General features: G+C 24.0%; 1 protein-coding gene across 1 annotated transcript; it reads right to left on the minus strand.

Moving 5' to 3' along the window:
- Positions 1 to 2,317: 2,317 nt before the first annotated feature.
- LOC132916994 (uncharacterized) lies at positions 2,318 to 13,206 on the minus strand. The gene is made up of 12 exons (XM_060977491.1): positions 12,975 to 13,206; positions 12,250 to 12,481; positions 12,103 to 12,179; positions 11,825 to 11,879; positions 11,012 to 11,289; positions 8,270 to 8,471; positions 7,303 to 7,479; positions 6,763 to 7,189; positions 4,822 to 4,872; positions 4,313 to 4,375; positions 2,846 to 3,022; positions 2,318 to 2,628 (listed from the first exon to the last, which is right to left on the minus strand). The coding sequence occupies exons 2-12, from the start codon at positions 12,441 to 12,443 to the stop codon at positions 2,428 to 2,430; spliced, it is 1,902 nt and encodes a 633-aa protein (XP_060833474.1). The 5' UTR covers positions 12,444 to 12,481; positions 12,975 to 13,206; the 3' UTR covers positions 2,318 to 2,427.
- Between the last annotated feature and the right edge of the window lie 1,496 nt (positions 13,207 to 14,702).

A 14,702-nucleotide genomic window follows, 5' to 3' on the forward strand; every position in this document is an offset into this window, starting at 1 on the left:
TTATAGTTATTGTGCTGTTTAACGTTCTTAAAAGAGAGTGAGGAATTTAAACGGTGGCCACCGAACTAATCGAACTGAAAGTTAAACGGCACTATACTAGAATCTTCTTGTTTGAAATTTTAAACTTTAAAATAATTATTAATATAAAATTTTAAATTAATTTAAATTCAAAAATAAAAGAACACCAACACAGATAAACAGATTATAATTATAATAAAATTGTGTTTTTCATAAGTTTAAATTACTTTTTATGTACACTAGTTTTATTTTCATAGGAATCGAATATTAGTGTGGATCATCGACTACTCGCAGACGAAGAATTTGTCATGAAGCTGATAGAAGTCGTCGTTTGGCAGCAACAAAAAGAAGCTCATCTGAATATCAACATTCAAAAGGATTTGTTTATATTATATTATACAATTTTTAGAATCGTAGTAAGTGCAATATAATATATGCATATAATTTTTATTTCATAAGAAGAATTTGTCACAAAGCTGATGGAAAATGTGTTGGCTGTGTTTCAATTCGGATGTCGTCGTTTGGCAGGAGCAAAAAGAAGCTCATCTGATGTAAATCTTTAGGTTTAATATACAATACACATATTTTATTAGTGTTTTTACCTATAAATATATTTACCAATACACCACTTGCTTTACTGCAGCATTGCGCCTTAAGCTTTTATATATATCTATTGATTACTCTAAATAGTAAATACTTAACTATAAATATAAAAATGTATTTTAGAAGTTGGCTTGGTTGCTACTAATCCTGTGGTCTTAACTCTTAAGAAGCCTTAATGAATTATAATATTTTGCATATAATTTTCCTTTAGGATTTTTATTTGCATTGTGCTTCATAAAATAGAAATCCTGTGAATGGTTGAACCGTTTTTAATTACTAATATTAATAAGAAGTATTTAATTATATTAAGGTAAATACAATTTATAACTTTTTATCACATTATTAATCATATAGTGTTAAGATATATATTTTTAAGTTATACTAAATATTAGTTTTTACTTTCACTTCTGTAGAAAACATAGTAACTATTTGATTTGCTAACTATTCTGCCACACACAGATATGAGACATTGGTATCTTCTTGGTTATGACATAGTTAATAACAGTACCCATCAACAATGTTCTTATACCATCGTTGAATTTACTGTTTGACTTATAATATTGTTCTCTCATTGTACCAGTGTTTGAAGAATTTAACACATCCCCTAAACTAATACCTATTTTATCCATATTATTTTGGTGGTGGTGTTGAAAAGAATGATTTATGGAGATCGGCAGATTTAACAGTGATGTGATGGTAGCCATTATATCATTATCTTGAGTTTTTTGCCATTCTTTTAAATTATACACAAACAATAGTCCATTGGAAATACCATTGGAAAATGTTTTAGAAGTTCATAAGCTTGACAAGTTTCCATAACTACTAAACCTTTCATACTGATGAATTCATCTAAACATGAACATTTTTTACTTTTATACTCCTTAGTTTATTTCAAACACTATACTAATATGTATATGTATTATATACATAGTTGGTATATGTTTGGTTTTGAATGTTTTAATGTTCCTATAATCCACATCCACAAGGTACAACAGCGACAGCCAACTGGTGCAACCTATTATTAATTGTATATTTATGCATGCTTTGTAAAAATAATAAGGATTAAAAAAATTATTATGTTTAAAACATGAAGGCAATGGCGCGTTTAGGGGGGGGGCTTGTTGATTTTTATAAATGTGAATAATACCTGATTGAACTTTATCTATATGTAAAAATAGCCCTTAGCTAGTATTCCTTCAAGCAATTGTTTTGCAGAGATGTCATTTTCTGCTCTTAAAAGAGTTAAACATTATCTGCGGTCTACCATTATTAGAATGGAACGATTAAATTCCTTAGCCATATTTAATATAGAGTCAAAGTTAACAAATTAATTCCAATATGATGTCTATATTGAAGAATTTACCCACCAACAGGTAAAAAATAAAATTGTAACTAAACTTTTTAATTCAATTTACTTATGTCATTATTTGGTATGATTTTTTAATTGAAATTATATACTATTAAACTCTAGGATAAACATTTTAAAAATGTTATTCAAAACAAGCAAGAGGCACATTTTTCATTAATTGAGGGTAGAAAGGGAAGGTCTGAGGTTGTAAAGATTGGTGACAATTGGTAGGGTGGGGGGACAGCAATAAAATGATTTCGCCCCGGGGCGCATTTATTTAAGGAGTCACCGATTAAGAGACAATATGAAACTAGAAAAGTTTATAATAATGAACAACAATATAAGTAATTATTATTTAACATCAATTATTTTTATTATAAATTGGTTTATTGTTCAATGACTACTTTAATAAATAATGTTATAGGTAAGCATAACAAATCAATAATAACAAATCGTAATCACAATGTTTTCTTATTTAGTAGTTGGGCTTTCATTAGGGCCAATTCATTGGCATTCTGTTCAACGAGCTGCTCGAGTCCTCGAACCCTTTGTAATATCAATTCACACATGTCATGACATGCAGTTGGATTTTGAGCTCTGATAGTTAATTCAGCCAATTGACTATTTAAATGTGTCTGATGATGGAGTAGAACTGTCATCTATGATCAGACCGAAAACATAAAGTAAATAATTTAAATATTAGAATAAATATTAACAAGAATGTGTCAAATTAATGGATGTTTTATATTTAACAAAACATAATTATTCATTTGTTATGGATAACTGATAAGCAACTTAAAAATGCAAAATATTTATTTGTTTAAGGAGTTTGTACAATTATTTTTCTTTTATAAAATAAAAATAAACAACATTTACCTGTCGAACAATTATTGCTAATTTGTCTACATCAGAATTTGAATCTAATAAGTCAGCCACATGTTGAACTTCTGCTCCCAAACAACTTTGCAGCTCATGGTGTACTTCGTCATCAGTAAGCTTATTTAAATAAACGCGAAGGGCAAGTCTTAAAATTTTACATTGAAGTGCACACCTCTATTAACACAGTTAAAAATTATTCATAAATAAAGTTTCTATATTTTTTATGAAATTAATGAAATGAAATATTATAACTATTACAATGAACAAACATAATAATGCATAACTCATGTTTTGAGAATAGATAATTATTTGATGATTTGTATTACTTAACTAATATTTACAATACAATTTAACAACATTTTCATAATTCAGAGAATCTTTTACCATCATTTCAGTTTTTTTTATTGTTAGAGCAAATATTGTTGCCGGTCACTTAAAATGTATTGGCACTTTTTTGATGGGGGACACTTCCTCTATCTTCTTCATTTTTGTTTTCTTTGCCAACCATTGTTCAACACCTCCATAGTACTCCATTCTCTACCTCTCCTTAATTCCAGCTATTTTTATGTCATTCTCCTCTATTTTATCTAAAAACCTTTTTTTCGATCTTCCTCTCCCACCCTTTCTTTCAATATTCATTTCCAAAGCCACTCTCACTACCTCTGAATCATCTCTTCTCATAACTAGACATATCCTCACTCTGTAGAATATTTGTAGAATTTATTTAAGATAATGTCACATATATTAGTATAATAGTATGACAATATCATCATTGTTATTTTTTTTTTGTCTAATTATGTATACTAGTATACTTTAAATGTATTTACATTTATATTTATTTCGTGATTACTAGTGCCACTAGTGGTATTTACACTTGGTAAATAAATTGAAGGGTAACAGCATATAAGTAATAAAATATCTAATCTAATCTAACCAAAACAAAATTTTGCCATGCATTACAAATTAGCTAGCTAAATAAAACCTAAAATGTATTCTATGGAAACTCTTGCACATAATGGTACAATATACAGTCCATTTAATTCATATATCTATATTTTTTCATTGGTATTTTAGTCTAACAATTTATTTAATTTAATAAAAAAACACGGAGTTATAAAAATAAAAACATTTACTATCATAAAACAATATTATGACTAAATATCTGATTTACAACACTTAGGTATATTGGTACGTATGTTTTATTTTTAGCCGATCAAATTTATTTTAAAAAGTTGGTGAATACACACATTGCCTGCCCCAAATGATGTCTTTGTTTTTTATACTATATCAAAAAATTAAGAACATAAATAATATCTACCTAAAGTACTATTATATTAATAAATAAGTACCAAAATAAATATATAATTAGATTTAAAATTATACTATTGACATTTTTTTATAATCAGTAAGAAATAAAATAACTCTTTTAATTGTCATTTTATGCTAATTAAATCATTAATTTACCTGTTCTGCAGAAAGGGAGATAAATTGATCTTGAGGCACAATATTGAATGGACAGCCTAAAACCTATACAAATAAATAATAATTAATGAAAAAAATTAACAATAGTAGATTTTTTAAATGTATAACATTATTATAAGTATTTTATTTTAAATTTTATAAATTTTGGTTAAAAATGGTTGTCAAAATATTGTTTATTAAGTAATATTTAAAAGTTTTTTAATAAGGGTTATAAAAATAATAAATTTTTTTTTGAAAATGCATACAATTTTAAGTTTAAAGATTCTATCATCACTATTATAACTTAATTTAAACAGAAGTTATGAATTTGAAATATTTTACAAAATCATTGAAGTAATTTGATCCATTAAAAATAAAATTGAAATACACAAGAATTTTTGTTATATTTTTATTTAAATAATTTGGGCATCTTATAATTTTTATTATATAACATAACTATATAAGTAACTATAAACAATAAATATTTAATTAATGAGCTAGTATTAACTTACATTTAGTCTCAATCTCAGATTGCATAAATCTTCATATTGCCTAAATAAATTCTGAAAAAAAAATTTAATTCTCTGTATAGAATAAATATATTATAACAAAAATATAAATAATATACATGGTTTTTTATAGTAATGCATGACTTATGAACTAAGAAAGATCTATAAGGGATATCTAAGAGGTTTTTTCAATAACAAAGACTGGTAAAGTATTATCTCTCACACTAAAATTTACAATAGTATATACAAATATAATTTGAATATTTGAATAAAAAAAAAATACAGCTAAAAATAAATTTATGTTTTACTTTTATTGAAGGTACAATTAAATTTAGTAACATCATTAAAACTTAGATTTTTCTCACAATTTTTAAATAATATTACAGTTCATGTCTGTGTTTTTTATTTTGTTTTAAAGTTCTACACTTCACTATAAAAATTCCATAACTCATCATCACAATCTGAAGACTTTTTGGAATAAATAAATAACTTAATTTAATATTTACTGTTTTTGCACAATAGTTTATTATGTTTGCTTTTTTTAAGTAACTTCTAACTTAATACATTTAATTATTTTCCATAATATACAGTTATTAATAAGTAAATATTTTACAGTAATTTTCAATTATTTTTTTCCTTACATAACTATTATTTTTAAAGAAGAAATAAATATAAACATCCATAAAAAATTACACTCATCTAAATGCATTAATTTAAAATCTCTCAAAAATAACATTAGCAGATACCTAGTTAAATATTTAAAAAAACATTGGTGCTGTGATCTCTTAAAAATTAACTAACCAAAAAAACATTAAAAATAAATAATTTCTGTTAGAGTTCTATTATTGGATTGCCTTCTTTTCTTTCAATTACTCTAATATGTATTATTTTTTCTTTTTACATGATATAAACTTTTATCAAATTTACTTAATGTGCATTTGTGATTTAGCATAAACTATAATTAATAAGTTTAAAAAATATATTACTAGTATTTCTATTTACCTTATTACTTTTACAAGATAAAAAAAGAAAAGTAACTTTTAACTTTAAACTTAACTAACATTTCCATTTGAATTTAAATTAATCAGCAGTGGTATAATTAAAGTAATGCTAGGAGATGCTATACTACCCGTAACTTTAATTTAAAAATCCAAAGTTCCTTGTCTTTATAATTTAAAATATTTACTCAGTTTTGACAAATATAATTTAATGTTTTGAGAATTTATTAACAATTTACAATTTTTTCTTAATCTTATAATTATATTATTTTAATATACATTATATTATGCTGCTATATTTATCCTGGGAGTTCAGTAAAATTAAAAAAAAATCGTTGACTAACCCAATCATCCAATTATCAATAAATCACCACAAATAGAAAAAACATGAATCGTGAATAATATGTGAATGGTGTAAAATCTTGATTGTAAATTTCAAGAAACAATAAATTTATTCAAATCACAAATTGTAAACCACAAATATGTGTATAGTGTTTATAAACTTTATATTCTATTTAAGCTACCCTATGGCAATAGTTATGTATACCAACCACCTCAAGAGCTTTTAATTTTATAAAACTTTTTAACTTATGTGGGCACTACTGAATGTGATCAAATAAAAATAGAGATGGATGAAGTTAATGGATATCATTAAAATCCACTAACAAAATACATGCCTGATATTAAATATTATATAACAAATAAGTACCTAAAGAAAATAATGAATAATGGGTAGAGATAAATTATAGCTATCGATTAAAATAGAGATAAAATATGCTAAAATATGTATATTGCTTGTACATGCTTTTTATTAATAAATATTGAGCTCCATCCCTCTCCCAATACACCAGAAAAAACATGTTCTTAATTAATATAAACTATAATAAGAACGTAATTTTTTTTTAAATTTTGATTTTAAAAATTAAGCTAAGATATAATAACTTACTTTAGAAGAAACATCTTCATTTCCTGTTAATTCATTTTCAGTTAGAGATATTAAATTGTTTTGTACACATGATGTATCAGCACTATCAGATGCTGCACCTGAATCAACTTCTGAACTTGCTTTACTAACATCCTGACAAGGCTCAACTATAGATAATAGATCTTCTAAATCTCTTTCGGGACTATAATCTTTATCAAAAGGTTGACTTGAATTAAATATAGGATTTAACTTGTCCATTTTGGTATCATTTTCATGTATATCAATCGACAAGCTATTTTCTTTTTGAAACTGTGTATCTGAATTTACTGACAGTGATGAGTCAACTTTAAATATCACATTAGTATCTTCATTTAACTGTGGAGAATTCTCATGAACAATAGTTTGAGCTTGCTCATTAATTACTTTTGTTTCAGACGATACTGGTAAACTGAAATTTATAAATCAAAATACTTATTTCAAACTCTATTAAACTTTGAACACTCTATAATAAGTGACATGTATTCAAATAATTAAGAATTATTCTTAGAAACATTAACCAACTTTTCACTATCAGCAATAACACTAGATGGTGGTGTTTCTATTAAAGTTCCATCACGAGTTAACACAAATGACTGCTGACCAATTATTAGTCGTCTTGACATTTCTGGGGACTTGTCACCACCTTGACTGTCAAGCCATTTACGATTGTCTGGAGTTAATACACTACCAGGTGTACACCTATGAAACATAATAAAACATTCAAACATAGGTGATAATAGTAATAAATAGGTTTTATATTTTCTGCATACAAGCTAATGCTTTAAGGATGATTTTGCAACTTGTAAATTTTTTGTGGTTGTAATAAATGAAATATATTTGGTTATTATAACTTTAAAGTGTATTTAAAAATTTATCTTATCTATAGTCTTGTAATTATTTCATTTATATTTAAAGATAGTTACCTAATGTTTATGTAGGTTCATTATATAACTTTTACAATTATATTATTACTTAACCATATTTCATATTTGTAATAACTACTAACAAGAAAATATGGAAGAAATAAATTTAAAATTTATAAACCACTGCTATTAGTAAGCTATGGTATATTAATAAAATTATATGAAACTATTTTTAATTCAGATAATACAAAATGCATGAATTGTTACCATTGTATTATACATTTAAATATTATAGTTTACATTATTAAAAAAATTATTTATATTCAAATTTAAAATGAATGCTATCAATAATTTTAATATGTTTAAGTTACATGTTAATATAAATAATAAATGTCATTAAAATACAAAAATAGTATGATTAATTATTTTTCATCAAACATTATAGACAGGTTATACAAATCTTCTATATTATAATAAAGTAAAGTAATAAAATATTAATATATTATGTTAATCACCTTTAAGATGATCATGGATATTTTTCTTGGATATAGTTTCTTGATTGAATTTATATTTAAAGATTATTAAATGTTTATGATGGAATAAATATTTAAAGGCTTGTTAAATACCTAATTTTTGTAAGGATGTTTTCAGCAGCTTTATTAAATCGATTTGAGGTTTTGTTTGCACTTTTTTCTGACAAATGCATAGATTTAGTTGTTGGAACCATGACTCTTGAAGAACCTTTTGGGCACGTCATATCGCGTTCGTGTTCTCGAAGTTTTTCCATGATTTTTGCAACTATTACTGATGGGCTCGCATGTGGTGGTCCTATAATATAATTATAAATTATAATTATACATTTAAGACAAATTCAATTTACACACAATCATTTATGCAATAAGCCTGTTTCAAAAATATAAATTTCAATCATTTGCTTTGCTTTGTTTTTTTTTATAAATACTAAAGCACGTACAATTTTTGGATAATAGTATAATTGAAAAATGGTTATACAATTTTGTATAAAATAAATAAAGAAAGAAATTATATTTTCCTATTTTATTTAAATATATATACTTTTAATGATCAATGACAAAAATAAATTATAAATGCTTTGTATAAAATGTGATCAAGCTTTTCTAAGTAGATATTAGCACAAGGTAAGGTGAAGCTTAATATTCAACTATTGTCTATGGCTAAAACAAACTTATTAAACTATCTAATACAGTCATTAAATAGGTACAAATATATTTAACAAGATATGTGTTTAATACTTAGTTGTTGGCAATAACAATGCTATACTATTTATTATAAACCATAAAAAGTATTTTAAATATGATACTTAACAATACATTTTGATTTAAATCAAATTTATTTTAGTAAATTAAAAAATTAATGTGGTTTAAGTATAAATATAACTTTATTACTTATTTTCTTAAAAGACTAAAGACTAATACCTACCAGGTTGCATGAAAAATTGATTAATTTAATTGCTCAATAAAATTCAATAGATCAATCACGGACCACTAAATCATGTTTAAAGAACCATTAATTCATTATTAATTCATTAAATATTTAGTGATTGTTCATGCAATCCGAAATAGACCTATTTTATTGACAACTTAAACACTTGTAACTTAACAACTAATAATATATAAAGATTTAGTAATTATAAAAAATAACAAGTTACTCACTAATTAGTATATTAACATTAGTTAACATTTTCAACATAATTAACAATAATACAATCCTTGAACGTTCAATCAATTTTATTCATTTATTTTAATAATAATTAAATTATTTCATATTTATAATACTTTTTATAACTATAATAAAAACTTAAAATATTTTTATAATATTTTAATAAAATAATTAAATTATTATAATTTAACAACTATGATGACTTTATAAAATATTTTAATTTTTACTAAAAATTATTCCAGGGACGCCATTTAGGGGGGTGGAGGAGTAAGGATACTTGAAAATTCTATTTTTTCCTATACCTTATTCAAATTTTATACAATTTACAAACACATGCTAATAGCCAATGCATAGAATTAAAAATATATTATAAAAACAAGAACCTTGCACCCAAATTAACCGGAACTCATAAACCCTAAAAAAATACTAAAAAATCAAACATCTGACACTTATATATGAGACCCAAATTATATTTTTGCTAAAATATAAATTAACTAAAACCTAAATGAAACATTCTGATTAACCAGCAACTCAAATCATTTTTTTTTCTTATAATCTTCACGTAATGTGTAAATTTTATATGTATTTTGTATGGTTAGGTAGATTTTTAATAATAAAAATATTAAGTATTAGTTAATAGGAATAATTTTACAATCAATTATAAGTATAAATACTAAAAATATTTTCCTAAAATAACTTGAAAATAAAATCCAATTATAATATTTGATAATTAATTATGATTAAAATGAATCGCCTAACATTACTTTATTTCTTATATTTAATAATTTCGATTTATTACTTTATTAGTTTAGAATTAATCCAAATATAGCCAGTAGAATTATAAAATATAGAACTGTCTGATGTCAACTAAACAATGTATTGACAGTGACACTGTTATACCATGAGTTATAGCTTATAAAATTAATGTTAATAAGATAAACACATTTAAATAAATTACAAGGACTCCAATGCCTCCCACATAACTAATGTCTATAGGTATAGTTCTCAATTGTCTTAGTTCTAATCATTTCTTTTTTCTCAAAAAATTCAGCCTTTTATTCATCAAAATATTAACTACATAATTCTTTAACCCCTATACATAAACAATACATACATACAATATATAAAATATATGTACTTACTACGATACAGAAAAAGTAACTTGACAATGAAAAAAATTAGCCTTTTTAAATTTTGGCCCCCTTATTAAAAACTCAAATGGCGCCACTGAATTATTCATTATCAGTATACAATTCATGGAGTGTATTAAAATAATAATTGTAACCAAAAAATAATAGTAAATGAAAAATGTTTAAAATACTTGTTAAATTTGATATATTAACAAATTGTAATTCTTTAATAAAATTAAAATTAAATTTATAAAATACTCAATACTACTATTATAGTTATATATAACATGCAATAAAATAATAAAGAAAAATCTATACAGCAGCAAAACAATCAACAAATTCGACACAACAGCTGTAGAATGAACTTACATTATACAATTGTTTACTGAAACACCTGTAGATTGATGTTCCATCAATGTACCTGAATGAAAAGATCTTCCTTCATTAATATTTATTAATGAATAAAAATGTACATGGATTTTTGACTAAAAACTCTATAAGATATCAATATGAATATAATAAACCATAAAATCAACCTACCAGTTAATCCACGGTAACCCCATAATCCAGATTCATACATATAAATGAGTTCTTGTTGGTGTTTTAAGTACTCTTCCACAGAAACCCCCTTTAGTTGGGATGGCTGTAAAAATCTCTTGGGAACACGTCCATACTCTCCATATGTAGTTGATTCAGTTCCACCACCAAATCCTAAGCCTAATAATATTTCTTCAGGATCTGGTTTACGGGCATTTAATAATTTTGAATCAAAACTAGAAGTTTGGCTTTCAGCTTCTGATGGTGCACGTACAATATTACTTTTATAAAAAATAAATAAAAAAGAAAGATTACAAATATGTTAAAAAAAATCTAACTAATAAATAAATTAAACTAATTTTTAACTAATATAATAAATTCATCATTTTAACTTTTGTATATTTATATTCATAATTATTACTATACTATATTATTATATCCCCATAATTTATTAATTAGAACTATTGATTATAAAGTATTCTTGTTTCAAGTATTTATATAGTTTATAATGAATTAGGTATATTTGTATATATATATACTATACATATCTATAATTTAATAAATTAAATCTTATAAATTATAAATTAAATATTATGATTTATAGTTTATGGATACATACTAATTTACTTTTAAAATATGAAAATAATGTTGTTCAAATTTCAAATATTAAGTAAACAAAATTTTGACTTTTGAAATTTTTTAACTATATACCTATAAAGGTTCTATAGTATTATTTGTAATGTGTTTTTAATAGATTTATTAATTCAATATCATAAAATCAACATATTATAATAAATACAAATAAATGAATATTACCTTTCAGTTGTTACGGTGACATTTGGAATAGTTCCAATTCTAGATAAGTGTCCGGCTACAAATAAAATTTAAAAATTAGCAAACTAATGTTTCATAAAAATTAATATATTTAATATATTTTGAATTAAAAATTGGATGTATAATTAATTATTTATATCCAATTGTTGAAACAGTATAACAACCTAACCTAACAGTATAGACAATATAAATATTTAAATTTTTATTAAATAGTTAAATTTTAATCAGTAAAAATAAAAATTAAATACTTAAAATATTACCTTCTGCTCCTAATGTAAGATTATCGACATCCAAACTATTTAAAAGTGTAGAAGATTCTACATTATCAAAATCTTCTCTAAAAATAATTAGAATGTAACAAATCATATCAAGTGCATTTAAAAACAAATTTTAAAATAAATAATTACTTTTGATCAACAGTTGTGGTTAATGAATCGACCCATTCTTGTATAGTAACAGGACTTCTATTTCGAGGAGTAACAGAAGGTGGTCGTTTTAATTGACCTTCATTAGTTTCTTGAATAATTTGTTCATTGATTACATATTTATCTCCCAAATTTTCTACCATTACTTCAGGAACTTTATCATTATCTTGGGCCATTGTAGTTGTATTTTCATCATTTGATATACTTTTTAAACCTGTCAGAAAATGTTTAAAGAAAAAGTTTAAACTGAATACCTATTATACATTTAAATAAATAAACAATATGTACATATTACATATTGTACTCGATAGTACCTAACAATACATAATTACAATTTTAAGTAAAAAAAATCAAAATTGTATCCATTATGTATTGAATTCATCAAAAATAAAATTATATAAATTAATATCTAAAACTAAAAAAAGAAGGTTTTTTTTAATGTTTTTACTTTTGTAGTCAACATTTTTGACAAAAAATGTTTAAGCAATTAATCAATTAATAATTATTTATTTATAAAACATTATAATTATCTATTAATGAATCTGATAAACTACACAGTTTTTTTCACTCAGAACAATCATACATTAAATAGGTAACTAACCTATATTATAAAACATATTAATATTAGATATTAATAAGTAATGATTTATTTTTACACAAAATTGAAGAAAATAAATTGTATAATTTAGGTATTGGTTATAGCTTACCAAGAGTATTAAAACAAATTATTAAGAATAAGTAAACTATTCAGTTCAGTTTTCATAATTTTAGAACTGAACATAATTTTTTTATATATAACAAATGTATTTAAATTAAATTAATTATTTACATAAATTAACTAGGTATATTACGACAAGAAAATATACTAAAAATTGCACACGACAAAATAATTATAATTTAATAAAACCAAAACAACTATTAACAATTAAAATTTAACAATAATAATATTATTTGTATTTATAATTGCATTTATCACGGATTTAAGTATATGATAAGGTCATAGAATCTAGCATTGATAGTGCCGTACTGCTTATCAATATATAGACAAGTCGACCTCTCTCCTCACAATTTCAGTAAGTTGTGCTCCTCATCATCAACGATTTAAGATAATTATCTTTGTATCATGTCATCACTCATCAGCTGACATTCAACATTCTCGTGAGTCATGATGCGCTACTTAGGAATTTGGACCGTCATATTTTTTTTTTTTATATAACTTGAATAATGAATTTACTTTCAAATTTGTAATCTTGGAAATAAATTGGATGACACAAAACTATCAACGAGTCTGGGTGAACGTAAGGACTTATTTTTAACAATCGTCAAATTTATGACTACAGCCGAATACAATTAGATATATTGAAAAATCATTGGTGAATAATTGGTCAAATATGTTTATAGTTGTGGGGGTGTATGGCAGAGCTTGAATTTTGTTAAAATTAGACAGGTTTCAACCTTCAAGTTAGGTACTGGCTAAATTTTCCTTCACAACATTTATAAGTGTTAGGTATAAAAATATAAATAAAGTAAATAAGTGAATAATAATAATAAAATTATAATAATATGTTTAATATTATTAATATGATTACCTACATATTGGGGATGGACTACTTCTGCGGAGACTTAAAACCATCCCGCGGGCCGTCTGGGAGACCTAGCCTCCTGTTTCCCGTAAAATTTATTTTAGAAATACTGACACTAATTTACAAAATCAAATATTTCCTCAGTTTTACTTTATATTGTTAGTTGATATTTGTAAACATTTATGTTGTTAATCAATGTCACTAGGTAAACTTACAACTTACGTACATTGTATATGGTAACATTCTATATTATATTACTTATTTTATAGCTTAGATCATATACAAATATATGATCTAAGTTTTATTAATTTAAATGTATTCAATAAAGCTATTAATACCACGAACTAAGATATATATATATATATATATGTATATCTTAGTTGATAATCTTAGTTAAAATACTTTGTATGATGATTGATGGTTGATAAAAACCCATAGGTGCAATCTGCTTAGAACTCCTAATTTTTTTATAATATTAACAAATTGTTATTAGTATAATAACTAATAAGTAATAACTTATTAGTTACCTATATAGTATATATATATATATATATACATTCTAATACCTACTCTTATACTACTATAATTTCGTTTGTTTTTTAATAAAAATAAATATTTGATTATATTAAGAAATTATAAATTTATTATTAACAACCGACGAAAACTAATAATAAATAATTATAATCTTTTGTCAACAGTGATGATTAGTGGTGAAGGGGTATAGTGGAGGTCAAACCCTCCCACTGGTCACTTCGATCGACATATAAATCTAATAGGTACCCTCATACATTTACCCATCTACCCACAGGTAGTATCATTTGCAATATTCTATATAGCAGCTTTTCTTAAATT

Source organism: Rhopalosiphum padi, chromosome 1 (assembly GCF_020882245.1).
Source record: "Rhopalosiphum padi isolate XX-2018 chromosome 1, ASM2088224v1, whole genome shotgun sequence".
Classification (NCBI taxonomy): Eukaryota; Metazoa; Arthropoda; class Insecta; order Hemiptera; family Aphididae; genus Rhopalosiphum; species Rhopalosiphum padi.

Coding starts and splice junctions, on each gene's coding strand:
- LOC132916994 (XM_060977491.1), bottom strand. CDS start 12,443: ATGGCCCAAGATAATGATAAAGTTCCTGAAGTAATGGTAGAAAATTTG. Junction 4,376..4,821: donor ATCTGAGATTGAGACTAAAT/GTAAGTTAATAC, acceptor TTATTTGTATAG/GTTTTAGGCTGTCCATTCAA. Junction 3,023..4,312: donor TCTCCCTTTCTGCAGAACAG/GTAAATTAATGA, acceptor CTGTGTTAATAG/AGGTGTGCACTTCAATGTAA.